Genomic DNA, 25873 nt, shown 5'->3' with positions numbered 1-25873 from the left:
GGAGCAGGGACCGAGCAACGGGAGCTCAACCCGTCATTGCATTCCGATCGGCAAGCCCTAGACTCAGTGGTTTAGACCACAGCATCACCCACTGTCCCTTAGGGCAGTATATACATTCAATTAAATAATAATAATTCATAATGGTGGTGGCAAGATCAGCGAGACAAAAAGCCACTGAAAACAGCAACCGTAACCAGACAGTGGCTTGGTGGTAGAAGCTGGATCCCTGTCCGTGGGGTTGAGGTCAAGAAAACAACTGGCAAGGAAGGGGGGCTAAGCACTTCTGCCATTGGCCACTTCTCCTTCCCACCAGCAGAGGGCAGCAGCAGCAGGAGGAGGAAGTGGTGGACAGTCCTCTCTGCCCAATTGCTTCCCGTCTCCAAATGAGAGCCTTGAGGGGCTGTCACACAGAAGATGGAGCAAGCTGGTTCTCTGCTGCTGCAGAAGGGAGGACTCAGACTCTCCTTCCTTGGAGGTTTCTGAACAGGCCGGAATGCCATCTGCCAGGAATTCTCTAGCTGTGATTCCTGCACCCAGAGGGTTGGACTAGATGATCGTTGGGGGACCCCTTCCAACTTTACAATTCTGCAATCCTATTATTTAATATTATATTATTAAATAAAATATTTCATTATATTATTAAATAAAATATTAAAATAAATTATTAAATATTATTATTAAATAATAATATTGCTAATTCAGTTTAGCGGTCGCTTGCTACGTAAAGAGTCTCTAAACAACTTTTAAGAGCGTAAAACGGGGCACTGAGTCGGTTTAAAAAGTCTGCTCTTTGCTGCCCACTCTGCTGTTTTTAAGTGTCCCACCGGCCCCAGGACTCCTGCCCAGGTATTCCATTGAGCTCCAAGGCTTGTTGAAATTCACTGGGAATTCTTTTGTCTTCTAACTTAAGCTACTTTGATACGCAGCTGGTAGAGGGGAAACCACGTTTTACGCAATGGGAATCACACATGAAGTTTCAAAGCAGATGTTATTTTTATTGAGCTTGAAGTGTGAATCTCCATTGGCCAAGATGCTCACGCACGTGACGAGGGTCCCCATTCAGCGCATGAACAGAGATTAGCAGTAACATGACTAGCAAGAGGGTGCGTGAAAGGCTTGTCTGAAAAACACTATAGAAATTGACATCTCTGAGCGATACTACACTTTCTGCGGGAACCAAGAGCCTGAAACATCTCAGCACCTCTCAGCAGTGACAACTTCTGAGACCCTAGAAGCTGATTGCCGCTGGCTTACTCTGCTAAAGCAGGCAGAGAAGGAAGATTGAGTGGGCGCCCCCCCCCCCTTTCAAGTTCTTTCCCTTTTCCCTGCCCTGGAAGAAATTCTCCTCCTCCTTAGTTTCTCTGTTTGCAGCGACAGTCCCCATCTCCTCACCCTGCGTGGAATTAACACAATATGCACATAGGCAAGAACTTGATGGCACTTAAATAAATGAGCTGGTTTTAAAGGAGACAGAAAGAAAGAACAGAAAAATGAAAAAGGAAGGAAGGAAGGAAGGAAGGAAGGAAGGAAGGAAGGAAGGAAGGAAGATCTGACCACACAGCTCTCTTTTGGGTAAAACACAGTGGGATATACACAGAAATTAAATCGACGTCCGCACCTATGGAAAGACCATTGCAATTATGCGTGTAACTTACAGTGGAAGAGCAGTAGCTATGTAGCACAGGGAGCCCTCTGTCCGTCTGTCTGGAAGCCCCCAAAGATGGCTTTTAAAGGGGATTAGACAAATCTGTCTGTGTTCAGGGGCGATCAGGAAGGGAGTGCTGTTGCTTCAGGGCTTTCTGGAGGCCTCTGGTTGGCCCCCCCCCAAGGAAAAGGGGAACCTGGACTGGATGGACCTGGGCCAACAAATGTGGTTCTTTGTGCTTCTCCCCATTCAGTTGAGGATGGAGCGACTAACAGCCACTTTAAGTCTGGTCCTAGGTATGCCCGACGGAGTCTCATTTTGTATGTGTGTGAAGATCAGTGGCTAGCTGCAGAGTTAGTGAGTTTGGGCTGCATCAACCATTTCCATTGTGCTTGGTTGTTCGTTGGTCTCCCTTTTCCGGTGGTGAGAGACCAGATTTGCCGGAGAGACACTGGGATGAGACGCTGCTTCCAAACCATTTCTGAATTCCCGGTTTATTTTTATTTTCCCCCCTCCTCTCCCAGGTAAACGACCAGGCTCTCAGACCCGCAGGTCTCTACTGCAACCAGCTCTCTTCTGACCTTTTGAAAACAGAAGCAGATGGCGCACAGGTCAGTAAAACTCTCCTAAGCCCAGTACTGCCTCGGGGAAGTCTGCAATGGCAGCCTCGGTTGCCTTGGACTTCCTCTGAAAACGTGGAGAGCAGTCCAGAACAACGTCGGGGCTTTGGCTTACGAGCAAATTGGGTCCTTGGGGTCAGGAACACACACACACTCTGGAGACTGCCCTGCTTGAAATTTGACCAAAGGCAGCCACCTTCCTTTCTCTTTGGCAGGTCTGCATGAGGGTTTTTTTGCCAGTGAATCCTGCACATTCAGGCCCACACAGATCCTCGCAGCAACAGAGATGGCACATGAAAACCCCCATGGCAGGGCCCCAGCAGTGTGTGAGGAACTCAGGATGGGACAGCATGAGACTCATAACCTCAGGGTTGTGGGTTTGAGTCCTGTGCTGGGCAAAAGATTCCTGAATTTCAGGAATCTGGACTTAGATGACCCTCCCTTCCGATTCTATGATTCCTTCAGCACTTGCCCTGGGAGAACAGAAATTCCTTCTTGAGTTAGTAGGTTCAGGATCAAGCTGCCCAGTGATGGTTAAGCAGGAGAGGGAAAGCCATATTTAACATGGAGGCGGGAGCAGGCTGGTAGGTGTTGGGGGGAGGGTTTAAGCACTTTTGTGTCCAGCAAATTTTGCACCCTGGCCAGCAGTTCCATGTAGATGTTAAAGCAGTATGGAGGACAAAATAGAGCCTTGGGGAAACTCTGTAGTGTCACCGCCAACTCTCAGGTTGGAACAGAACCAGTTAAGGGCAGTGGCCCCACCTCATGGTTCAGAAGGATGGTATTAAAAGCTGCTGAGAAAAGTCACACAGACCCTTCTTCGCCATTTAGGGTAGATCATCCATGAGAGCAACCAGGGTGATTTCAGCCCCCAATCCAGGCCAGAAACCAGATTGAATTGGATCTAGGAAATCTAGTTGGGCTGCTTCTCACATGCGGGGCTGAAAGCTGCATACGAAATTAAGATGCAATTAATCAGCTGGGTCTCCTCCTCTTGGTGCTTTAAATGGTACGGCCTCTTTGAAAGCGGGCCTGCTGGGGCTGATGGGAGTTTGAATCTAATAACATACAGAGGACCGCAAGTTCTCCACCCCCCACCCCCACCCCCGCTTTGGGCAAGCTGACACTCTCAATGCTAAAAATGTTTTCCTTCGTTTATTTGCTTCGCCCAATTGACATTTCTCAGGAGTGGTTTTTTCACATTGAAGAGGCTTTTCAGAGTTCTACTGTGGCTTAAAAACCGTACAAATGAATGGTAAAGCTATCAGGTAAGAGCTTCGCCATCCTGCTAGCTTCAAACAAGGGTTTACTGAGCTTGTTTGCCCACTGGAAACTGTGGTTAGTCGGTCTGTCTCCTAGGAGCCAGTTTGGATCCCATTTAGGGGCTCTGCAGTCACAGGGTGATAGCAGAACCAATTCAGCCAACATGAAATAGCAATGGATCTGACTTCCTTGGAGATTCACCCAAGTGCCCTCTGTTTCCTGCGGCCCACAGTCAGACAGTCTACTTGCAATCAGTTCAGAAACACGGAGGGCATTTACTGGAATTTTAAGGGCAGCAATGGCTCTCGATCACAGGTGGCTAACCTTTGGGAGGGGAAAAGGCTGAATTTGACTCATGGTCAATCCTTAAGAGAGGCACACATCAAAATGGCCAGTGGGTGTGGACAAAATATAAAAGTGAATATAGTCAAAAAGACACATTTTGAAGTCTGGGGCATCAGAAAAACTTTTTGGCACCATAGCAGGGAACCTTCAGGACTGGTCAGTAAAAAATAACCCCTTTTGCATTGGCGTGGCCAGGATTTTTGTTGGGGGGGGGCAGAACCTCAGATTTGTACTGGTTTAGGGGGACAGCTGCCCCCCAGCTACGCCCATACCCTTTTGTTAAAAGTTGACACATTTGTGGATCGGGGGCTACTTTTGGCATCACAGTATCTCAATGAGGAACCTATGGGAACAGTCAGTTACCATTTTTAAACCATTTAAAAATTATTTTATTTAAAAATGAGGGCCTTGAGAGGTTTCAAAACCTCTTCGGGCATCACTGCAGGAGAGCCATAAGAGCAGTAAAAAAAATGTATAAAATTGGGGGTTGATATTGGTGAGGCACAATAAAACTCTTGCTTAGCCCCCCTTCCCCTTCCAATGCTCTTCTCAGCTGTTCTCAACCTGTGGGTCCCCAGATGTTGTTGGACTACAACTCCCATCATCCCTGAGCTCTGGCCTTGCTAGCTAGGGATGATGGGAGTTGTAGTTCAACAACATCTGGAGACCCACAGGTTGAGAAAGGCTGCTCTAGATCAAGGAGGAATTCAAGGTTACAGAAACGACTCCTTGGCCCACAAAACTGCTCTATATCCCGTAAATTGAGGGAAGTGTAGCATTTCGAGTATGTTCTTTACCCTTCTCCATACGCTCTTGTCTCAAGTTTATTTTTACCCAGAGATTTGGCACTCCAGAGCCAGATGAAAACATTCACTTTGACTTTGAACCGAACTCCCGACTGTGGCTCTTCACCTTTTCTAGCAGCAAAAGCAGTTTTTTCGCCCACTGGGGCCCTCAAGCAAGGAACGTGTTGACTCTGGAGCAGAGGGGTGACTTAAATAGAACGGGGCAATATTTCTGTGTGTCTGGAGGCAGTTTTGTGTCCCTAGGCATTTGTGGGAGGGGGAATGGAAGGTGATGGATGGGGCACAGGAATGAAGATCTGGCGTGGGGTGGGGGCCTCAGAGTGGACACTGACCAGAGGGACAGATGAAACGTGGGCATCGGGGATAGACAATTTGAGGCACCTGTCCACGTACTACATCATTCTGGGACAATGTGGATTGCCCTGTTATGAGAGACGCTTTCGGCGTGTGGGTTATCCGATTCTGTACTTACTAGAACTTACATTACTAAAACTGCCAGCAGATGCCGGGAAAACCCAAGGCGGCAGGAAAATTCAAAGGGCAAAGGGGCGTTGGGGGAAATATTCTGAGACTTGGTGTTCAGCCCCTCTTGCTTCCAGGTGCCATTCGTGACAGTGACCTGCCTTCTGCCCCGGAGCAGCGGGAGAGAATCTGCAACTTCAAGGAAAGGCTCGCAGCGGGAGGTGGTGCCCCATTATTCTTGACCGCTGGGAGAGAGTTTGCGAAAAGGGGGTCCGGATCAAAACGTAAAGCCAGTCTTCTCCCAAGCTGGTGCCCTCCAGATCCGCTTTGGGCTACGACTCCTTCGATTGTGCCCAATAGGGCTGATTATTATTTATTAAACTTCGATCTCAGGGCAGTTCACAACATTAGAATCGCAGACATGGATGGTGGGAGGTGCAGCCCAAAGCATCTGGGTGGGGACAGCCAGTTGTGAAAGGCGGAGAAAATTGACCTCCTGGGCTGTCCAGGCCTGGTGGTTTGGATTCCTTCCTGTTGCAGCCCTGCTCTGCCAGTGGTGTCTGGAAACTCGGGGTTGCCCCGGCTTAACCTTTGACGCGAGAACTTCTTCTGAGCTCCGATCCAAATGAGTGCAGCGGTTTTCTTTTTGTAGGGCAAGAAGACAGAAGAGTTCTTCTTCTCTGTGGTGACTACAGGCTAGAGGAATTCTCTCTAGTGAGTTTCCACTTCACCGTAGTACCTGCCTCCGTCCACCGGGAAGCTCTCCCCCCTCTCACCCCCCCCGGCACCCTCATGGCTAATGGCCCCCCTCTCTTTCTCTCTCTCGGCAGGTGCAGCAGGTGCAGGTGTTTGCTGATGTGCAGTGTACGGTCAACTTGGTGGGCGGAGACCCTTACCTGAACCAGCCGGGTCCTGTGGGGGCCCAGAAAGCCTCTGCCGGCCCCCAGACCCCCCAAGCCCAGCAGAAAAGCCTCCTGCAGCAGCTACTGACTGAATAACCTGCTTTTCAAAGGAATGTGAAATTTAAATAATAAGACATAGAGATATATATATAAATATAAATATATATATATTATATTTTTCTGAGATTTTTGATATCTCAAAAACTTGCAGCCATTCTCGTAGTGTTTGGAGCAAAAAAAAAAAGTTCCCCCTCCCCTTTCTTTCTTTCTTTTTTTTTTAAAAAAAAGGTAATGGATGATGTCGCAAAGTGACAAACCAGTTGAGCCAAAATGACAGATGATCCTTATTTTTGTAATCAGTTGCTGGCTTCTTCTTATCCCTGATGGAGGTTACTTGGTTTTAAGGGGTGGGGGGGAGCGTGTTACGAGAGCGAGGGGAGGCGTCTTGCTGGGGGGGGGGAAGGAAGAGGAGTCGAGTTCTCAGTTTCAGCTGGATCTGTCACTGATTTGCGTCTTCAGCGAAGCAGGAATTGGGTGAATAATCGCACTCGTCTCGTCTCTGGGATGTTTTTAGCTGTTCTTAAAAAACGCACACGCCCTTGACTGACCGCCCCCCCTTCCCCTCCCAACCCGTTTGTGCAATCAGCTTTTTCTAGCAATCGTGAGTTTGTCGGTTTTAAAGAAATAATCATGATGATGACGATGATAGAGTATTTTGACCCATTTTTTTCCATGTTTTATGCTGGTATATAGATGGCCTCCTTAGCGAAAAAAAGGCCTCTGTGTATATGAAAAAAGGGGTGGGGAGCTCGTACAAAAAGCTAATATAATAATTTTTGAAAAGACAGACACACAAGTACAGTTTGGGGAATAATTGCAATATTTTTTAGGGGTCGGGAGGGCTGGGGATCAATGGCTCGGGGAGCAAAACGCCGAGGGTCGACGCTGTGCCATCGTTCCTTTCATTTCGACAGGGTTTGTGATGCGGTGACCCTTTGGAGATGAATTGGGAGGGGTTGACAGCAGAAGCCTGCGACAGAGTTGCGTCCTTGGGCTACTATTGTAGATAAAATTCTTATTAAAAATTAAGCAGTCCTCTCTCTCTCTCTCTCTCTCTCTCTCTCTGCTTTGATTGTGTTTAACAGCCAAGGTAGCTTAAAACTATTTAAAATAATATTGATGATGATGATTATAATAATAAAAAAGGCAATTCTCTGTGGAACGGGAGACAAGCTTGTGCTTTGCCCCTCTGAGGCCTTTTCAGTGTAAATAGCTCAAACCTCTTGTATAAATTGGTTTCCTTCTCTTTTTAGTTTTGGGGTGGGGTGGGTTGCTCTTAAATAGCATTGCTTTTGGACCGGGGGGGGGGTATTTCTTTCTTTCCTCTTTCTGAAATTTTGTTGATGTGTGAAAACAAAACTGTGTAGCTTTTTGTTAATTGAATTTGCAAGAGTTTAAAAAAACAAAGAGACAAAGTCGGTGGCTTATGTTGCGTTATTGCGTAAAAAGGACAACATGGGGGGGCTCTGTGTGCGTATGTGCTTTTTGTGGGTTGTGGGGAAGTGGCTTCATGGGGAGAAGGGCTAGGAAGGAAAGGGAGCCCATGAACGGTAGTCTTTTAAATATTTTTATTGAGATTTTTCAGATAATCAAAAAGCACCTAGTAGCAAACAAGACGCATTTAACAAAGCTTGACTACAAACTGAGTTCCACTGCTGCTTGCAAATGCACAGAAAGAAAAACCCAAATAGCAACAGCACTTATGGAAGGCCAAGAAAGATAATATCTAGAATTCAAGCTATAGGACACACAAAAAAGGTATACCAGTCCATAATGGATGGTGGAGATCTGGAGGAAGGACTGCTACCTGCAGTTGCAAAACAAATTTGACAAATGGAAACCAAATAACTGAGGGCGAGGCTTTAGATTAAACCCCTCTCAGTTGTTTGTTAACACTTTAGGACGCTTTCTGTGACTGCCAGCCGCCATATGCCAGTTCCACCATCATCACCAATCCCAGCTTAGCTTATAGATCCTTATAGAACACATTTTGCATGGTTTCCGGAAAGAGTGATAGTAGCACTAGACCTGGGTGTGGAGGAAAAAATGGTTGCATAGCAGTCCTCTTGACCATGCTACAGTTATTAAAGTGCACACTTCAGAGCACCTCTGAGCCTACCCTCAGCTGCCGAGATCTGCTATACAGAGCAACACTCCTTCCTTGCTCTTTCACGCATGTACAGTGGTGCCCCGCAAGACGAACGCCTCGCGAGACGATAAACTCGCGAGACGAAAGGTTTTTTCGTTTTCGAGTGGCTTCGCAAGACGAATTTCCCTATGGGCTTGCTTCGCAAAACGAAGCTTGCCCCGCAATCTCCGGGGACGGAGGGGAAGGCGCGCGGCCATTCCCCTCTGTCCCCAGACCCCTTTTGAACCAAGGGGCTGCAACTAGGAGAAGCGATCTTCTCCCCTCCGCCCCTTGCTTCAAAAGAGGGGACAGAGGGGAAGGCGCGCGCGGCCATTCCCCTCTGTCCCCGGACCCCTTTTGAACCAAGGGGCGGCAACGGGGAGAAGCTATCTTCTCCCCTCCGCCCCTTGCTTCAAAAGAGGGGACTGTCCCCGGACGGTCTCCATAGGAACGCATTGATTGATTTTCAATGCATTCCTATGGGAAACCGTGCTTCGCAAGACGAAAAACTCTCAAGAAGAAAAAACTTGCGGAACGAATTAATTTCGTCTTGCGAGGCACCACTGTACTGGAGTTTTTATGAAGCTGGGGCAGGGCCATGATTCAGCACCAGGCCTCAGAGCCTCTACAACATGTTTTACTCCCTCCTGTTGCAGCCAGGGGCCTGGGGAGGTTTAATCCTTCCTTGCTTTGCCATTCACACAACATGGCTCAATCCTGCAGAAACCCTCACAAGCACCGGCGTGAAGCACTCGGAAGAGAACTGAAACCCCACCATTTGCTGAACGTAACATCCAAGTTATTGCTTACATTATTAACCTGGCTCTGTAATAGATTCTAGGGAGCAGCTTGGTCCAAGTAGCTGCTGAGTTTCAAAGCATGGCAGCTCCTAGACCCCAGGCCACAACAAGGAATGTGTGGGGCTTCAGCACTCGTCCGGCACATCACCTTCCCCAGAAATAAAAGGGGAGTGGAAAGAAACTATTCCAGCTGCCACAAGCTCTGGTGCCTTCCAAGGCTATAAACACACTTAAGTAGTTAAAATTAAGAATCCCAAATAACAAATCTAGGTATTGCATGGCTAGGAATTTCACAGCCAGACTGAAGCAGGTGGTGAATTATATGCCCAAGACACTTCAGAAATATGCAGCCAGAGTGACTGAGTGTTGCATTTTGAGGACAATGGGTTCTTGCACATGGTTGTGGAATACAGAGCACAGCAAAAGGTGTGAAGAAGCACCTCAAAGGCCTGCTGTGAAGAAACAGTGTTATTCACTTGCTCTGTCTTGAAATACTTCCACGGTCCTCCAGATTTTGGACTCCAATGTTGGAGGCATTGTGCCCCCGATTACCAGCTACTGGGACTCAGGTGGGCAGAATGCTGTTGCGCTCATGTCCAGCTTGCAGACTTCACAGAAGTTAGCTAGTACTGTGGTCAATGGGTGTTACAATCCAAAACAGTTGGGAGAGAAGCAAGTTGGCAAAGGCTTCTTTTAACCAGTTTGCAATCCCTAAGAATACTGCTAAGTTTACTTGGCACCTTTGGTGAGTGATCTTGTCAGAAACGTCTTCAGATTCCAGCAAGGCCTTTGAGATTCCTACATACTTGTGAAAAGCAGACAACCACCCCAACACATTTTCCAAGCCTTTGCAAAAAAATAAAAATAAAAATGGCCTTCTCCATTGTTTGATAGCCCACTTCTGAGCCTAGCCCAACAATCAGTGTCAATGAGCAAGTTTTGTTTCCATAAATGCATAGCATCAGTCCAAGAGACAAGTATAACCTCAAGTTTTGCCTTACAGCAATCTACAGTGGTGCCCCGCAAGACGAATGCCTCGCAAGACGAAAAACTCGCTAGACGAAAGAGTTTTCTGTTTTTTGAGTCGTTCCGCAAGACGAATTTCCCTATGGGCTTGCTTCGCAAGACGTAACGTCTTGCAAGTTCTTGCGAGTTTGTTTCCTTTTTCGTAAAGCCGCTAAGCCGTTAATAGCCGCTAAGCCGCTAATAGCCGTGCTTCGCAAGACGAAAAAACCGCAAGACGAAGAGACTCACGGAACGGATTAATTTTGTCTTGCGAGGCACCACTGTACTTGGCTGTCCCCTCCCATGTGTGCAATCTTGGAAACAATGCTAATAAAGGAAAATGAATTCCTAGGCAACAGGCCATAAAACAGAGTGGGGAGCATGTGGCCTGCCAACTGTGGTAGGACTCCAACTTTCCTCTGCCCCAGCCAGCGTGGCTGCAGGTCAAGGATGATGATGTGAGTTGTCCCTCCAGATGTTGGCATGTAAGCTTCCCCACTGCTTCAGATGTTGGAATTCCTAGCCAGCCCAGACCACTGGCTATGCTGCCAGCAACACCACCTGTGAGGCCACAGATTTCCTCCCACAGCCCTATATTTTTTTCTCTCTAACATGAATACTGCTGTCGGCTTTCAAACCCCCAAGAATATTTTAGCAGGCACAGATCAGTGTCACCCAGAATCCTGCCTCTGGTTTTTTCATCTTTAAATCGATCAAGGTGTGCATCAAGAGTTTCTTCTTAAAATAAGAGGGGTGTTTTGTGCTAAAATAAAAGAACCCCAGCTCTCTATCAGTCTGAACAAACCCTTCTTTAATCATCTGCAGAGACGTACATCAGTTGAAACCACAATTACCAGCAACATGCAATGAAAATATGGTTCCTGATTCAGTTATTGCACTTCACCATGGTACTGCAAATTGTCCACAAACTCTCGGCCACAAGCGCCTACCTGAGAACTGGATTTTCTTGGCCAGTCCTGAATAGGGCCAGAAATATCTAAGATCATTTCAGCAGTTTGAATTTCTTCAGGTACTGGTGTACGTGCTCCTTAGGGTATGGGCGGAGAGCAATGCAAGTGGCAATGTTCTCTGGCTGTTCAACCCACACTTTGTGATCGATGTTGTTTTGCTGCAGTGCCTCTGCTAACGCAGTCAATGCACATTCATCTGGGGCCTAAGGAAAGAAAAGTGGGCAGGGGAAGGAAATCAGATTCTTACTGCAACACCCAACATTAAAACAATGCCAAACTGCAGTAGCTTCCACAGGGTTACAGCAGAAGGACTAGTTCACCTCTGCTTTTTAATACCAGAAGAAATTTGCTTACTATAAAATATAAAATAAACAGCATCAGCTGAGAGCTCTACTACTGCAGAGACTGGGAGCCTGTGACCTTCCACCAGATGCTGCTGGACTACAGTTCCTATCAGTCTATGGGCAGGAATGATGGAAGTTGGAGTCCAGCAATATCTGGAGGCCTGCAGGTTCCCCCTCCTCAGCTTTAGCACAAGCAGAGACAAAGGAAGCTCTTGGTCCAACTAGCTCAGTATTGTCCACACTGACTGGGAGTGACTTGCCAGGATTTCAGACATGGAGTCTCTCCCAGACCTACCTGGGGATTGAAGCTGGACCTTCCGCATGGAAAACAGATGTGCTGTCACTGAGCTGCAGCCCTTCACCAACACAAGAAGCTGCCTTATACTGTTGGGCTATCTAGCTCAGTATTGTCCACAAAGACTGGCAGCAACTTTCAAAAGACTTCAGACAAGGAGCCTTTCCTCATCCCTACGTGGAGATGCCAGAGATTGAGCCTGAGGTTGAGCCTCTGCCACTCTCTGGCACTGTTACTTCCTGCATGCCCCCTGCAACAGACAAGCTGCTGTTGGAAAGAGATTTGCCCCAAAGCGCTCTGCTAGAGCTCCCCTCTAATCCTCCACTTTGCCACACAGTGTTGGAAACTCCCATGGTTCTCAACGCATTTTGCAACAGGGAATTTCATTAGCGCGAGCTCTGGGTGCAGTACTGGGCCTAAGATTTCAGATTAAAACTGCAGAGGAAATAAAGGAGGACCATTTTCTGCCTCCCCACTTCCAGCTACTCTCTGAAGACTGGAGAACAGACCCTTTTAAGAATATATGGGGGTGGGCAAGTGAAAAACTAGAACATGTGAAAAATGAACACAGTATTTTAGCTGCAGTTCATTCATTTTCAGCTTTGTATTCTTTTATTAAAAAAATGTGCCTGGACATTCCGTGGTTGCACCCACAACCTAGCTAGAAGGTGCCATTTAACTCCTAGCTTTCATATCTCTGTTTCTAACACTGTTGCCACAGGAGTGACTCATGATTACAGGGGGCTAAAGGGATGAGAGACAGGTTACCCAAACCCACCCGTGTTATTGGGGAGAGGAAGAACCCCTTGACTAACTGGCTGTTCTGGCTCTTTCCCTCACAGGTGAATGCTGAGTTGGAAGACTGGTGGGCTGCACAAAGCAACACAATCCCCACCCATTTACTAAAGAACCAAGGAAGAGTTGCCATATCAAGCCAGGCCACTGGCATGTCCAATTTGGCATTGCCTACACTAGCCAGCAGCAGCAGTCTCTCCTAGCCTAACCTGGAGCTGCCAGCGAGGCCTGAACCCGGGGCCTTCTGCATGCAAAGGCAGCTGCTCTCCCCCTGTGGGGCTACAGCCCTCCAGATGTGGCTCGGCTGGAACTCCTCGGCCATCTCTGACCACTGGGAAGTACTGCCCTGGGGAGGCGGGGGGTTGTCCTTCTGATAAGCCAAGTGGCCGAGGTTCGAATCCCCGCTCAGTCACGGGGCTCACCGGGTGACCTCCTCTTAGCCTGGCCTACCTCACAGGGCTGTTGTGAGAATGAACTGGGATGGGGAACCATGTGCACACCCTGAGCTCCGTGGGAGGAAAAGGTGGTATGTAAATACATAATAATAATCAGCATCCTAGACAGCATTTTAAAAAGTAGAGACATCACCTTGCCAACAAAGGTCTGTATAGTAAAAGCTATGGTCTTCCCAGTAGTGAAGTGTGGAAGTGAGAGCTGGACCATAAAGAAGGCTGATGGCCGTAGAATTGATGCTTTTGAATTCTGGTGCTGGAGGAGACTCTTGAGAGTCCCATGGACTGCAAGAAGATCAAAGCTCTCCATTCTGAAGGAAATCAGCCCTGAGTGCTCACTGTAAGGACAGATCCTGAAGCTGAGGCTCCAAGACTTTGGCCACCTCATGAGAAGAGAAGACTCCCTGGAAAAGACCCTGATGCTGGGAAAGATGGAGGGCACAAGGAGAAGGGGACGACAGAGGACGAGATGGTGGGACAGTGTTCTCGAAACTACCAGCATGAGTTTGACCCAACTGCAGGAGGCAGTGGAAGACAGGAGTGCCTGGCGTGCTCTGGTCCAGGGGGTCACGAAGAGTCGGACACGACTAAACGACTAAATAACAAATACATAAACAAAGAAAGCCCTTCCCCCCTCACCTCCAGCACGACGGTCCTCATGCTGCCGCCCTGGGCCAGGTAGGCCGCCGTGTCCGGGTGGTGGTAGTGCGCGTGCACCACGGCCAGGGCCGCGTGGCAGGCCTGGGCCACCGAGGCGCCCAAGGGCCACGAGAGGGGCTCACGCCGAAGGTCCCCCCTCAGCACCACGTACTGAACCAGCGCCCGCGCCGCCATCTTGCTCCGGGTGGGCGGGGCCCGCGGCTCCCGGAAGTCAGGGCTCCGCCAATAGGACGGCGGCGAACGGAATTCTGGGAGGGGAAGTGCGAGAGAGAGGAGGACGCCAGGAAGCGGGGGGGGAGGGTGAATTTCCACAAGAGGGCGGCCATCTTGTTGTACGGAAAGTCCTGTTCGAACGGAAGGATGCCTCTCTTGAGGGTTATCATTCGAAAGCGGGACAGCGTCCAGGACGCCCCACGCACGCGAGCGCGTGACGCACTTCCGCCGCTGGGCGCCGGTCGCGCGGGCTTTTCGAAGGCGGCGGTTGCCGCGGAGACGGCGGCCTGTTCTTCCGGCGAGGGAGGCGCTCGAGTGACCCTGTCAGGGCGGCCCTTGGCGAAGCTCGGCCGGCGGAGGGGAGGATGGACGGCGGCGGCGGCGGTGAGTGAGGACTCGGCCGCACCCGGTTCCGGGCATGGAAAGGGCTCCGGGGAGTCAAGGCTGAAGGCAAAGGGGAGTCACTGAACGTTCATAGTATTCAAAATATTCCGGTATATAGATAGGCAGGTAAAGAGAATAAAAAGCTATGGAACGCTAATAGAATTCAATAGAGATAGATTAATATATATTATAATATATATATGTAGGTTTTGGTGTCTTCGGGTGTCTTCCCGTGTAAGAGTTGGGGTGTCTAGGCGACGTTTCGACGAGGTCTCACTCGTCATCTTCAGGCTGGTGCTTTCGGCTTCTTGTTACTGGAACAGAGCAGGATCTCAGTGTTTGAGTTCCTATAAATACTGTTGAGGGGGTGTGGTGTATAGCCTCCAACGTTCTGGGCAGAGAGGAAGTTCCCAGGTTAATGTGCCTTTTCTTCTTTTGTTCATTAATTACTTGAGGGATATCTTGAGTGATTACTTGAGTGATATTCTGAGTACCACTTAGGAGGGTCATTAGGTGTGGATTAGTTGCTAAAGCTTTCGTGTCTTGACCTCTTGACCTTGTGAAGAGTTTTTCTGAGAAGATGGCTGTACTGCACTTAGTTGTGCTCTGGCTTGGCTTCGTGTATAGGGGCGAGCTGTGGTTTTGTGCCCTGTGCCAGCCAGATCTGTGTAGGGATTGCAGGGGGGTGCAGCATCCGGAGGTGCCACTATGGTTTGGCTACTGGATGGTGTCTGTAATTTATCTGTGGAGAGGGTCTGGGTTTGGGTCTGGTGTGGTTGATTGGAGATGGCGTTCTGTGTGCCTCTGGTTCTGGTGTCGGTTTTTGTGGGGAGGGCTAATTTCCAGATGTCTGGCAGGCGGGACGTGTCGTCACGCTTGTTCATGTTGTGAGGGTGTTTCTCTATCTCGATGGCTTCCATGATTATTCTCTTGTGGTGATGTTCCATGTTAAAGAGCAATTTGGAATCTGCAAAATTAATTTCGTGTCCTGTTTCTTTCATGTGTTGGTAAAGAGAGGAAGTTTTTTCTTCTTTTTTGACGGCATTCTTGTGTTCTGCGATACGTGCATTTATTCGTCTGTTTGTTTGTCCAATGTACGTGGCTGGGCAGACTTTGCAGGGTATTTCATAGACCCCTTGGTTTTCTAACTGGATTTTATCTTTTGGGTTTCTGAGGATATTGGCTATTTTTTGGTTGGTGCAAAAGGCTGTTTTGATATTGTGTTTATGGAGGATTTTGCTAATTTTATCTGTAGTGCCCTTGATATAAGGAAGGAGGGCCATGCCATTGTTTTCTTCTGTGTCTTGGTTTTTGGGGGGTGTTTCTTTTTGGATTAGCTTCGTAACCCTGTTTTGCTGGTATCCGTTGGCGATTAACACATTTGAGAGATTCTGTAACTCAGTTGTCAAGTGGTCTTTGTCAGCCAGGCGTTTGGTTCTGGAGATGAGAGTCTTGGCTACGGAGTTTATTTGTGCAGGGTGGTGGTGTGATTGTGCATGTAAGTAGCGGTTGGTGTGTGTTTTTTTCCGGTAGATAGTGTGTCCTAGGGAGCCATCAGGTTTTTTGTAGATTAGGACGTCAAGGAAGGGAAGTTGGTTGTTGGCTTCTATTTCCATAGTGAATTGTATTTTGGGGTGTAGGCTGTTGAGATGTGTGAGGAAGCTATCTAGTTTTTCCTTCCCGTGTGGCCAAATTACAAAGGTGTCGTCAACATATCTGAGCCAAAGTTTGGGTTTGTGTTCTGACTTGTCTAAAGCATTGGTTTCAAAGTGTTCCATGTACAGATTTGCGATGACCGGTGAGAGGGGTGATCCCATAGGTGCTCCTTCTATCTGTTTGTATCTTTGTCAAGGGCACTACAGATAAAATTAGCAAAATCCTCCATAAACACAATATCAAAACAGCCTTTTGCACCAACCAAAAAATAGCCAATATCCTCAGAAACCCAAAAGATAAAATCCAGTTAGAAAACCAAGGGGTCTATGAAATACCCTGCAAAGTCTGCCCAGCCACGTACATTGGACAAACAAACAGACGAATAAATGCACGTATCGCAGAACACAAGAATGCCGTCAAAAAAGAAGAAAAAACTTCCTCTCTTTACCAACACATGAAAGAAACAGGACACGAAATTAATTTTGCAGATTCCAAATTGCTCTTTAACATGGAACATCACCACAAGAGAATAATCATGGAAGCCATCGAGATAGAGAAACACCCTCACAACATGAACAAGCGTGACGACACGTCCCGCCTGCCAGACATCTGGAAATTAGCCCTCCCCACAAAAACCGACACCAGAACCAGAGGCACACAGAACGCCATCTCCAATCAACCACACCAGACCCAAACCCAGACCCTCTCCACAGATAAATTACAGACACCATCCAGTAGCCAAACCATAGTGGCACCTCCGGATGCTGCACCCCCCTGCAATCCCTACACAGATCTGGCTGGCACAGGGCACAAAACCACAGCTCGCCCCTATACACGAAGCCAAGCCAGAGCACAACTAAGTGCAGTACAGCCATCTTCTCAGAAAAACTCTTTACAAGGTCAAGAGGTCAAGACACGAAAGCTTTAGCAACTAATCCACACCTAATGACCCTCCTAAGTGGTACTCAGAATATCACTCAAGTAATCACTCAAGATATCCCTCAAGTAATTAATGAACAAAAGAAGAAAAGACACACTAACCTGGGAACTTCCTCTCTGCCCAGAACGTTGGAGGCTATACACCACACCCCCTCAACAGTATTTATAGGAACTCAAACACTGAGATCCTGCTCTGTTCTAGTAACAAGAAGCCGAAAGCACCAGCCTGAAGATGACGAGTGAGACCTCGTCGAAACGTCGCCTAGACACCCCAACTCTTACACGGGAAGACACCCGAAGACACCAAAACCTACATTCCTGTACCCGTGAAAATCTACGAAAGCTAATATATATATATATATATATATATATATATATATATATATATATATATATATATGCTTTCGTAGATTTTCACGGGTACAGGAATGCAGGTTTTGGTGTCTTCGGGTGTCTTCCCGTGTAAGAGTTGGGGTGTCTAGGCGACGTTTCGACGAGGTCTCAGCCTGAAGATGACGAGTGAGACCTCGTCGAAACGTCGCCTAGACACCCCAACTCTTACACGGGAAGACACCCGAAGACACCAAAACCTGCATATATATATATATATATATATATATATATATATATATATATATAAATAATATTAATCAATATAGATAGATTCAATGTAGATAGATTAAAAAGCTGTTATACGTTTATTGAACTAAAACAATATGTGCATTAAAAAGCTATTAAACATTAATAGAATTCAATATATATACTGTATATAATAGTAATAATTTGTTATTTTTACACCGCCCATCTTTTTACAACAACATTTAATTAATTATTCCCCAGCCGCTCTGGGCAGCTTCCAACAAAAGATTAAAAATACATTAAAACATCAGTCATTAAAAATTTCCCTGAACAGGGCGGCCTTCAGATGCCTTCTAAGTGTCAGATAGTTGTTTAGCTCCTTGACATCTGGTGGGAGGGAGTTCCACAGGGAGGGCGTCACCACCAAGAAGGCCCAGAAGGCCCTCAGCCCTGGAACTCAGTGTCTGGGCAGAACGATGGGGGTGGAGACGCTCCTTCAGGTATAAAGGTAAAATCTATAGATAGATTTTTAAAAGCTATTAAACATTAATAGAATTCAACCTATATATGTAGGGTAGGTAAATAGACAGATTAAAAAGCTATTAAATGTTAATTTAACTAAAAAATATATATATGTATCTATAGATAGGTGGCTATAACTTTTAGAAAGTTTAAAAGTCTTACATCTTGGATGCCAATTTTTCTTAATGGGTAGGGTATAAATTATAAAATTATTATTGTTGATAATTTTATTGTTTTTATTTCTTTTTGTGGTTTCTTGGTTTGTTTTGCAATCAAATGGAGGACAAATTAAATAAACAAGCCACACGTGGGTGCGGGGCGCAAGAGGTGTGTCCTCTAGTCACTGATATGGCTGAGGAAGACCAGAGAAGAATCGTTAGAGCCGCCCTGCAGCCAGATCAGGCCAGCAACGGGTGCTCAGAAGCATTACTGCCTTGACTGTGGAGGGCAGAGCACAACCTACCTGGGCATCTTGTTTATATGAGGCTGACTGCATGGACTGCAAGAAGATCAAACCTCTCCATTCTGAAGGAAACCAGCCCTGAGTGCTCACTGGGAAGGACAGATCCTGAAGCTGAGGCTCCAATACTTTGGCCACCTCATGAGAAGAGAAGACTCCCTGGAAAAGACCCTGATGTTGGGGAAGATGGAGGGCACAAGGAGAAGGGGACGACAGAGGACGAGATGGTTGGACGGTGTTCTTGAAGCTACCAGCATGAGTTTGACCAAACTGCAGGAGGCAGTGGAAGACAGGAGGGCCTGGCTTGCTCTGGTCCAGGGGGTCACGAAGAGTCGGACACGACTAAACAACTCAACAACAACAAAGCAGGCTCTTCTTCCAGTCTTAACTTAAAATTAGAGAAGTTAATTCTCACGAGGTGAATTTAATGGCAAGTTTTGCATTTGTCCACTGCACCAAATATGCAAATATAGTTCGGTTGTTCTCTGCAGTAGAAACAAATGGATGCTGCTGCCATTGACTTGCATTGTGGTTCTTTGCAGGTATCTTTTCCCACCTGGAAACACTGGAAGCTTCTGCCCGCAAGAAACAAAGGGAAAAGAGAGAACATGAGGAGAACGTGGACAGAATGAAAGCAAGGATCAAGGAACTGAGGCGTCAAAGAGATTTGCTGAGGGCCAAATTGGAAGTGTGTCGTTCTCAAGTAGGTGCAAAGTGCACCGTGAACCATGGTGAAGTTTAAGCCTATGGCAGCACACGGTTGCATGCACAAGTGGGGAAATGTGCAAAAATTAAATACCTTATGATCAAGTCAGAACAGTTGCTTATATTTATTTAGCAACTTAACATTCTTGTCTTAACCCTTAAGGAAATTGGCTATGCGTAAGAAATATTTCTAGAAATCCTAGACTGAAGCCTCTGCTGTGGTGGCTTTTTTGCAGTTAGAGATGTCCAGGTTCATACATCTTCAGCAGCACTTGAACTGGTTTCTGCTTGTAGTGCCAGACATGCCACTTCATAACAGCTGAGCGTGTGGTCTTTTGTAGATTGTTGGGGTCAAAGACAAAACCAAAAGTGGTCCTCTGACTTCTAAGGCTACAGAGATTCAACAAGTCCTTCTGGACTGGAAGACAGAGAGCGCCAAGGAGTTACTGCACGTCTTTCGTCTGACAGGTAATCTCCTCAGTTGTATGCTGCTTGGCTAGGGCTCTGCTGGGTGGAGTCTCCCCCAGGTCTCTGTCTTTTTTGCTCTAATGACTTAATTCAGCATTTGGCACCTCTCCTGCAGAACACAGAGGTTGTGGGGTGGTTAATCTCTTAATTCCCTACTTGCGTCGATCTTTTTTCTTAGTTTTTATTGTAAATGTAAAAAGTATACAAAAAGTGTTGATGAATTAGGCATTCATCACACCATAAAAAACAAATAAAGGAGAATGAAAGCTTTTAGTTCTAATGAGAAGCATCTTACACTCCCTTCAAATTTTTCATTATAGAAATGACTTGTTTGTCTGTTAGTTTATTCTCATACATTATATCTCTCTTGTATGGCTATAATAAATTAACATACATAATAGCAACATCCCAAATTCCAAAAACCATTCAGACACAGGATAAATACGTTTATTTCTACAAATAGTTATTGACATTTTACTGGGGTCAAAATAACCCCCATTTCAATAATTCTTCCAAATAATTTAAAAGCACATTTCTGAGATCCATCGGTATTTCACAATCTGCTGTTTTCGTAATATAGCTTAATACCCTTTTTTATAGCAGCTGTTTGTGTGCTTCATTCTCCTCTTAGGACTGCTTCTTATGTATCCCAAACGTTGGGGGTCATCCTGAGCACCTGAGGGTGCAAGTTCCTTCTTTCTTTTCCAATGACAAGGCCTTTGAGTCTAGAAGGCCAAAAAGGGAAGAGAAAGCTTGGGACCAAGCAGAAGCAGATCGTAGCTGGGCACCCTGGGTGTTTCATGAAACCACATGCCAGGATCAAAAATAAGAAATAAATTGGCACAATATTAGAGGAAGCTGGAAACTGCTCATCATCTGATGCTCCTCCCCACTGTAAAGGAGCAGTCTACTCTTAATACTCCTGCTTTTGTAAATCTGATTTGTCGCAATACGGAGTAAGGATGTTTTTCCCTAGGCCTCAGTGGGAAGCTTACCAAGCAAGGAGTCTGTCTGTGCATCAGCACTGCCTTTGAAGGCACCTACCTGGACTCTTATTACCTGGACCTCCACATTCACCAGCCAGTCCGGATCCTGCGCCACTCCGTGCCGCCCTTCATCCCCATGGAGCACATCGCTCGCAAGCATTTGCAGACAGACATCAAGCGCTTCTTGTCTGTGCTCTCAAACCACCTGAACGCTTACGCTGGGAGAAAATTCCAGGCAGATCAGTTACAGGTAGGAGAGACCCTATTTGTGCACTCCAGAGTCCATGTGTGTGAAACGGGAAGCAAGATTTTTATTCTGCCTGTTCACTGTAATTGAACGATCGGTCAAAAGGGAGAGCATTACTGAAGGTCAGGGTGGGTGGAGCTGCTGTCGTCTCAAAACTCTGCTTTGCCTTGAGGCTTCTGGCTGCTTCCACCACGAGGGCAGGTCTCCTGGCCAGTTGCTGGTACAGTTTGTATTTCAAACCATGTAAACCACAGGGCAACCCACAGGATTTTGGCACAGCAGAATTTAGGGGTGGAATTGTGATTTCCTTTTTTTTTTAAGGTGAGAAAAAGAAAAAACCCCAGAACACATTAAAAATACAATAACCAAATTTAATTATTTCTGTTTGGCTCTCTGTAAAAACCCTGAGCAAGATCATACATGGAAACCAAGTACCTAGAACTTTGCAGAAGCACTGCCTGCTACTTGCTAGTCAGAAAAGGCGTTTCTCCATTACATGGAAAGTAAATGGTCCTTGTGTTTGGTTGACAAGTTCATATTTTGCACAATAATGACTACGATTCATGATAAATAAGCAATCCGTATAATAACTGACCTCAAAATTGCACTCCTGTTTTTTAGAAAACAGATTTCAAGTCATGCTATGTTGTCATGCATTCAGTTTTAAAAGCATGTTTACAGACAAGGATATGTGTGCTTGGATTACAAAATATGTTGTTTTCAAACTGATTATGTTTAACAGACACTTAATATAACTGAACTTTTTAAAAATTCTGTTTTAAATGGGTAAATATTACTGATGTTGCCTTGGCCCACTGACCCCCTCCCACGTGAGCATCGGCGTGGGCACTGTCTTTGGACAAGGCCCATGCAGAGCAGGGAGGCAAGCCTCTTACCCTGGGCCTCAGAGGTCTAAGGCGGCCGGGGACCCCGTCAAGAGCCGATTGCTTTTTTGAGCTTCTAACTGTATTCTAACAAGGCCTCGGAGAAGCTCTGCACAAGCCTGCTTTAGACACTCTTAATATGCACTGTGCAGGCTGGCCACTAGGTGGCCTTGGACAAGTAAGCTTTGGCCTCACAAAGCTCTACACAATACTTAATACAATAATAATAGAGATCCTGCTAAAGGCCATGATCCTCAAAGTGATACACTGCTGGCTGCAGGGGGAAGCCTAGGTTCTTCTCTCTGTAGCTTTGTTTTCTCTCATAAAGGACATGGGGCAGTATCCAGCCAACATGCTCCATCATTTCAAGGATTTCCACTTGCGTAGTGGAACTCCACCCCCCTCCTCCCATGCCCCCTAAATCTGTTCTGTGGATTATCTCAAAAATCTGCAGCAGATTTGGGGAGTGTGCAGGGAATGCACAGTGGGTGGGGAGTTGCATTCTTGCACTGGCAGAATGAGTTAGTTGGATACCACCCATGGGGTTGGAACCCACCAAACAGTCACTGATTCAGCTGCATTCATTTGCCTGCAGCCCACACCTGTTGGTAGCCGCTCTGTGGATTATCCCTCACGCCCACAGCAATGGGAGCAAAAGGTTTCCTCTGTGATTGAAGGCCAGTTGAGTAAAACCATCCAGTTGGATCAAGCAAGATGCATGCAACAGGGGAGCCTAGCAACACACCGTCCCAACATAATAATAATAATAATAATAATAATAATAATAATAATAATAATAATAATAATAATAATAATAATAATAATATCATCTTTATTGTCATTGCCCCCTTCGGGGACAACGAAATTACTTGACTGCTCCATAAAAACACTAATTAAACAATACAGTATAATACAGCAAGGGAGATTAGATGACTTTCAAAGTCCGGGCTTCCCATTCAGGGCCGAGATCGCTCTGGAGAAGAAGCTGTTCTTAAGACGACTTGTTCTTGTCTTCATCGACCTGTATCTCCATCCCGACGGCAAGAGCTCGAAGAGACAGTGACCAGGATGCGATGGATCTTTTACTATGTCCAGTGCCTTCCTAGTGGCAGCCCAGGAAAAAAACTGGATTTTGAGTGTGGAGTTCAGTGCATCTCCCCCCAGAAGGAGAACAATTGTCTCCAACACAGGATTGTTCTGTCCAACACCTCTGGTCGGGATTAAGCCAGGGAGTGAGATTGAAACCTCATTCTCTCTTTACTTTCTCCCCCACCCCCAAACAACAACAACCTCCTGGAATAAGAGCTGTAATTTGAATTGCAATTCCAAATCCGGCACAAACTTTTCCTGTGAGGCTGGATAACCTCTGAATAAGGCAGGCTGGTGCTTTAGAACAAACTTATCCATCCACACATTTGGGAAAGCGGTATGTGGTTTTTTTTACAGTGGTTGACCTCTGACAACATCCAGGGTGCTGCATGCAGAGCTGAGCTTTTCCTACAGATCTTAGTGGTTCTACTGTTGCCTCTCCTTGCTTGCAGGAGCGTTTTGCTGCTTTCCTTGAAGGACATTTGCAGGGGAATTCCTTATACAACCTACTTAAATTTAACTATAGTGTGGCAGGAGAAGATCAGACTTTCCCATTCACAGCAAAACTAACTTACGGAGATCCTGTGAGTGCCTTCCCAACCGAAGTCACTGTTGCATGTAAAGGTGAGAGAACTGCAGCTTGGGGTTGATAATCTACTATATACTTTAGAAAGTTGTTTGTCCGTCTCCCACTGCCTGTCCATCTGTTCTCTATGCATCTGAAAACAGCTTAGAATACCATCGCCCAATTTGGTTCCTGAGATGTAGGTGCCAGTTTTTGTCTACTTCTGAATATCGTCCGACGCTGTGTTGATTCAAGATGGCAGACTGAACCATTCCAAATGCCACTTATTTGGGCACCTCTGAAGATAATCATTGCCCAAATTGGCATGGTCCCTGAGATGAAAGAGAGGATTTTAGTCTACATTTGGATATTGGCAGGCACCATTTTGAATCAAGATGGCGGACTGAACGGTTCAAAAGTGCACACCTCTTAAGATATTGTTCATGCCCCTGCTGGAGGAATCTTCTTCAGAAGAGGACTTGGCGCTTCCCAGAGCAAAAGTTACAGAGAAGCAGGCGGTTTCTATGGATAATGAGGCAGAACAGGGAGATGCAGATACGAGGGGGTCACAGAAGCCCAACCTCCAGCATAAGGCACAGGGTTCCCCTGCACAGAATCAGAAGTGAAGGCTGAGCTTCAATGCTCACATGAAAGGTGAGGCAAAGGGACTGCCTACACCTGTACAAAGCTCATGGATATCTTGGTGTATTAAGCTAGGATTTGATTGTGCAAAAAAAAAACTAAAGAGGTGAATCTTCAAATACTACAAACTCCTAATAGCTTAGCCAGTGATCATAGTTATAGGATATGTAGTCTAGCATCATCTGAAAGCCCACAGGTTCCTCACCCGTTTTGAGCAGTCCTCTGCAGAACTCACAGAAATAGTATATAGTGTCCCTTAATGGCACGACGCATTTGCATGAATTACGTTTTCTGGGTTTGTGTTTTAGTTGCTTCCAAAGAGTTATTACACTCAAGATATGTTGCTGTAAGTGTAGAAAACTAGGGCTTTCGAAATAAACAATACTACCACCTTGTGAGGCTCCCCTGGCTGTCTTTCCCTATACCGCCATTTACTTCATAAAATGCAAAAGATAAACATTCCCCCTTTTTATGAGTGTGTGAACAAGCTGTGAGGATGAGTGGATGGCCCTTGGTCTCCAGGGAATATGCATGCAACCCAAAAAGGAGAAAGATAGGCAGTTGCAGAGTGCCTTTTCCTGCTAATGATGTAACCAATGAAACCATCCTTAGAGTCCAGATTAGCTTGTGAAAACGACACGTGAGAAACTCCTTTTGGGATATATTCTCTCTCCACCATGTGTAGATATTTGGGACAACAACAAAACCAAGTCACTTTCCCAGAGTCTGGAGGAAATAAGTTGAGTTGGGGAGGGAGACTGGCTGTTTTGTACTGTAACCCTCTACTCTTCCTCCCACCCGCTTTTTCTTCTTCAACAGAAAATTCTCCAGCCTCTGTGCTAGATATGGCGGCAGTTCATTTGCCCCTGTTCCAAGAGAAATCTCTTCATGAAGCTTTTCATTGCATCACAACCTCAGAAGAAAATCAGAGTCCATCTTCTTTACCGGGTTTGCCTGCCCCTTCCACGGGCGTGACTTCCGATGACAACACAGCTCTCTGAGATTGATGCAGTGTGAATTACCTATCAACAGTGGCACTTCTGCAGATCGACCCTACACAGAAAACCTCTGTTCCCTGTGTTGCTGAAAAGATGCCTTCTAAGCAGTTGGCTGTTTGGAGTTCTCTGCCAGCCCAGTGGGCAAAGTGTGCACCTCTAAAGTGGTGTGCGTTATTGAAGCGTGATGGAAGCAGCTACCGGCAAAAGATTCTGCTAGATGCTGCTAATCCAGTTATGGGTGCGGCAGTTTTTTTCACTTTTCAACCTTTGTGCTTTCTGTGACATTGTGGGAGTCATTTCCATCCCATATTCTTACCATGAAAGGGGCCAAAGCAGGTTCACGTGGCAGGATTCACATGGGAAACAGTTCTTTTCTTTTATTTCCTTTTGAGGCCGGCTAGAGTGTTTCGATGCTGCAATTTTAAATGCAAGAAGCTTCTTGGCCACTGGCCGTCTCCAAAACAGCTGCCAACCATGCAAAAGCAGCTGGAACTACGTGGAGAACCTTAAAATGTAGTACGGAGTTTCCTTTTTTAAAAAAATTAAATGTTTCTACTTTTATAATACGTTCAAAAGCAAATTAATTGCTCACATGGACAGTAATGTGTACTTCACTGGTGAGGATATACAAGAATCTGTAGCATATGTGCTTATTGATATCAGTCTTATATTGCTCTTTATAAAAGGCCAATAGTTAAGCTCTAATATTTTGCTGTCTTTTTCTCCCTCCTGTTAAGCATCCAGTCTCCATTAGTTTTGCCATCAGGGAAACCAAGGCTGTTTTGGGCCTGTAACTGAACTCAAATAAGCAATTTCATGCAATCTCATCTTGAAGCTGGACAAACATCACTCACTTGAGCAGCTTCCCTAAGACTGTGTCTCAATCTTCCCATTTCTGCATGCTCGTTGGCTTTTTGTTATTATTCTACTCTTAAAGTCGTGTCACATCCCAGAGTTAACTAGCTTGGTATTCTGTTTCATAT

General features: G+C 46.2%; 3 protein-coding genes across 10 annotated transcripts in view; 2 read left to right on the top strand and 1 right to left on the bottom strand.

The window, feature by feature from the left end:
• NCOA1 (nuclear receptor coactivator 1) overlaps positions 1-7265 on the top strand; it is a 298889-nt gene extending 291624 nt beyond the window's left edge. For 2 of the 5 annotated variants that reach the window (XM_081188396.1, XM_081188397.1), the window contains 2 exons: positions 2170-2256; positions 5972-7265. In XM_081188396.1, coding sequence (XP_081044522.1) covers positions 2170-2256; positions 5972-6139 — 255 coding nt within the window. In that variant the 3' untranslated portion in view covers positions 6140-7265. Of the gene's footprint in view, positions 1-2169; positions 2257-3451; positions 3534-5793; positions 5856-5971 lie in introns of all 5 variants that reach the window. The other 3 variants (XR_014006493.1, XM_081188399.1, XM_081188398.1) reach the window with 3 other exon arrangements.
• A 3561-nt stretch (positions 7266-10826) lies between these two features.
• PTRHD1 (peptidyl-tRNA hydrolase domain containing 1) lies at positions 10827-13756 on the bottom strand. Its single transcript, XM_081188894.1, has 2 exons — positions 13533-13756; positions 10827-11210 (listed from the first exon to the last, which is right to left on the bottom strand). Exons 1-2 carry the CDS (start codon positions 13725-13727, stop codon positions 11040-11042), a joined length of 366 nt encoding a protein of 121 aa, XP_081045020.1. The 5' UTR covers positions 13728-13756; the 3' UTR covers positions 10827-11039.
• Positions 13757-14005: 249 nt separating this feature from the next.
• Positions 14006-25595, top strand: CENPO (centromere protein O). 4 transcript variants are annotated; one of them, XM_081188795.1, is made up of 6 exons: positions 14006-14144; positions 18849-19009; positions 19353-19479; positions 20456-20715; positions 23138-23309; positions 24712-25595. In XM_081188795.1, exons 1-6 carry the CDS (start codon positions 14132-14134, stop codon positions 24891-24893), a joined length of 915 nt encoding a protein of 304 aa, XP_081044921.1. In that variant the 5' UTR covers positions 14006-14131; the 3' UTR covers positions 24894-25595. The 4 variants fall into 4 exon arrangements, with proteins under 4 accessions (XP_081044921.1, XP_081044923.1, XP_081044920.1 ...); XM_081188797.1 differs by having other exon boundaries at positions 14012-14150; XM_081188794.1 differs by having other exon boundaries at positions 14020-14147.
• The last annotated feature ends 278 nt before the right edge of the window (positions 25596-25873 follow it).

The sequence above is a fragment of the Podarcis bocagei genome (assembly GCF_964188305.1).
Source record: "Podarcis bocagei genome assembly, chromosome: 3".
In the NCBI taxonomy this organism is placed as follows: Eukaryota; Metazoa; Chordata; class Lepidosauria; order Squamata; family Lacertidae; genus Podarcis; species Podarcis bocagei.
Note: the sequence above shows the minus strand (reverse complement) of the source record. Positions and strands in the feature narration are given on the sequence as shown.

Coding starts and splice junctions, on each gene's coding strand:
- PTRHD1 (XM_081188894.1), bottom strand. CDS start 13,727: ATGGCGGCGCGGGCGCTGGTTCAGTACGTGGTGCTGAGGGGGGACCTT. Junction 11,211..13,532: donor TGAGGACCGTCGTGCTGGAG/GTGAGGGGGGAA, acceptor TTCTTTCCTTAG/GCCCCAGATGAATGTGCATT.
- CENPO (XM_081188797.1), top strand. Junction 20,716..23,137: donor TCCAGGCAGATCAGTTACAG/GTAGGAGAGACC, acceptor CCTTGCTTGCAG/GAGCGTTTTGCTGCTTTCCT. Junction 23,310..24,711: donor AGTCACTGTTGCATGTAAAG/GTGAGAGAACTG, acceptor CTTCTTCAACAG/AAAATTCTCCAGCCTCTGTG.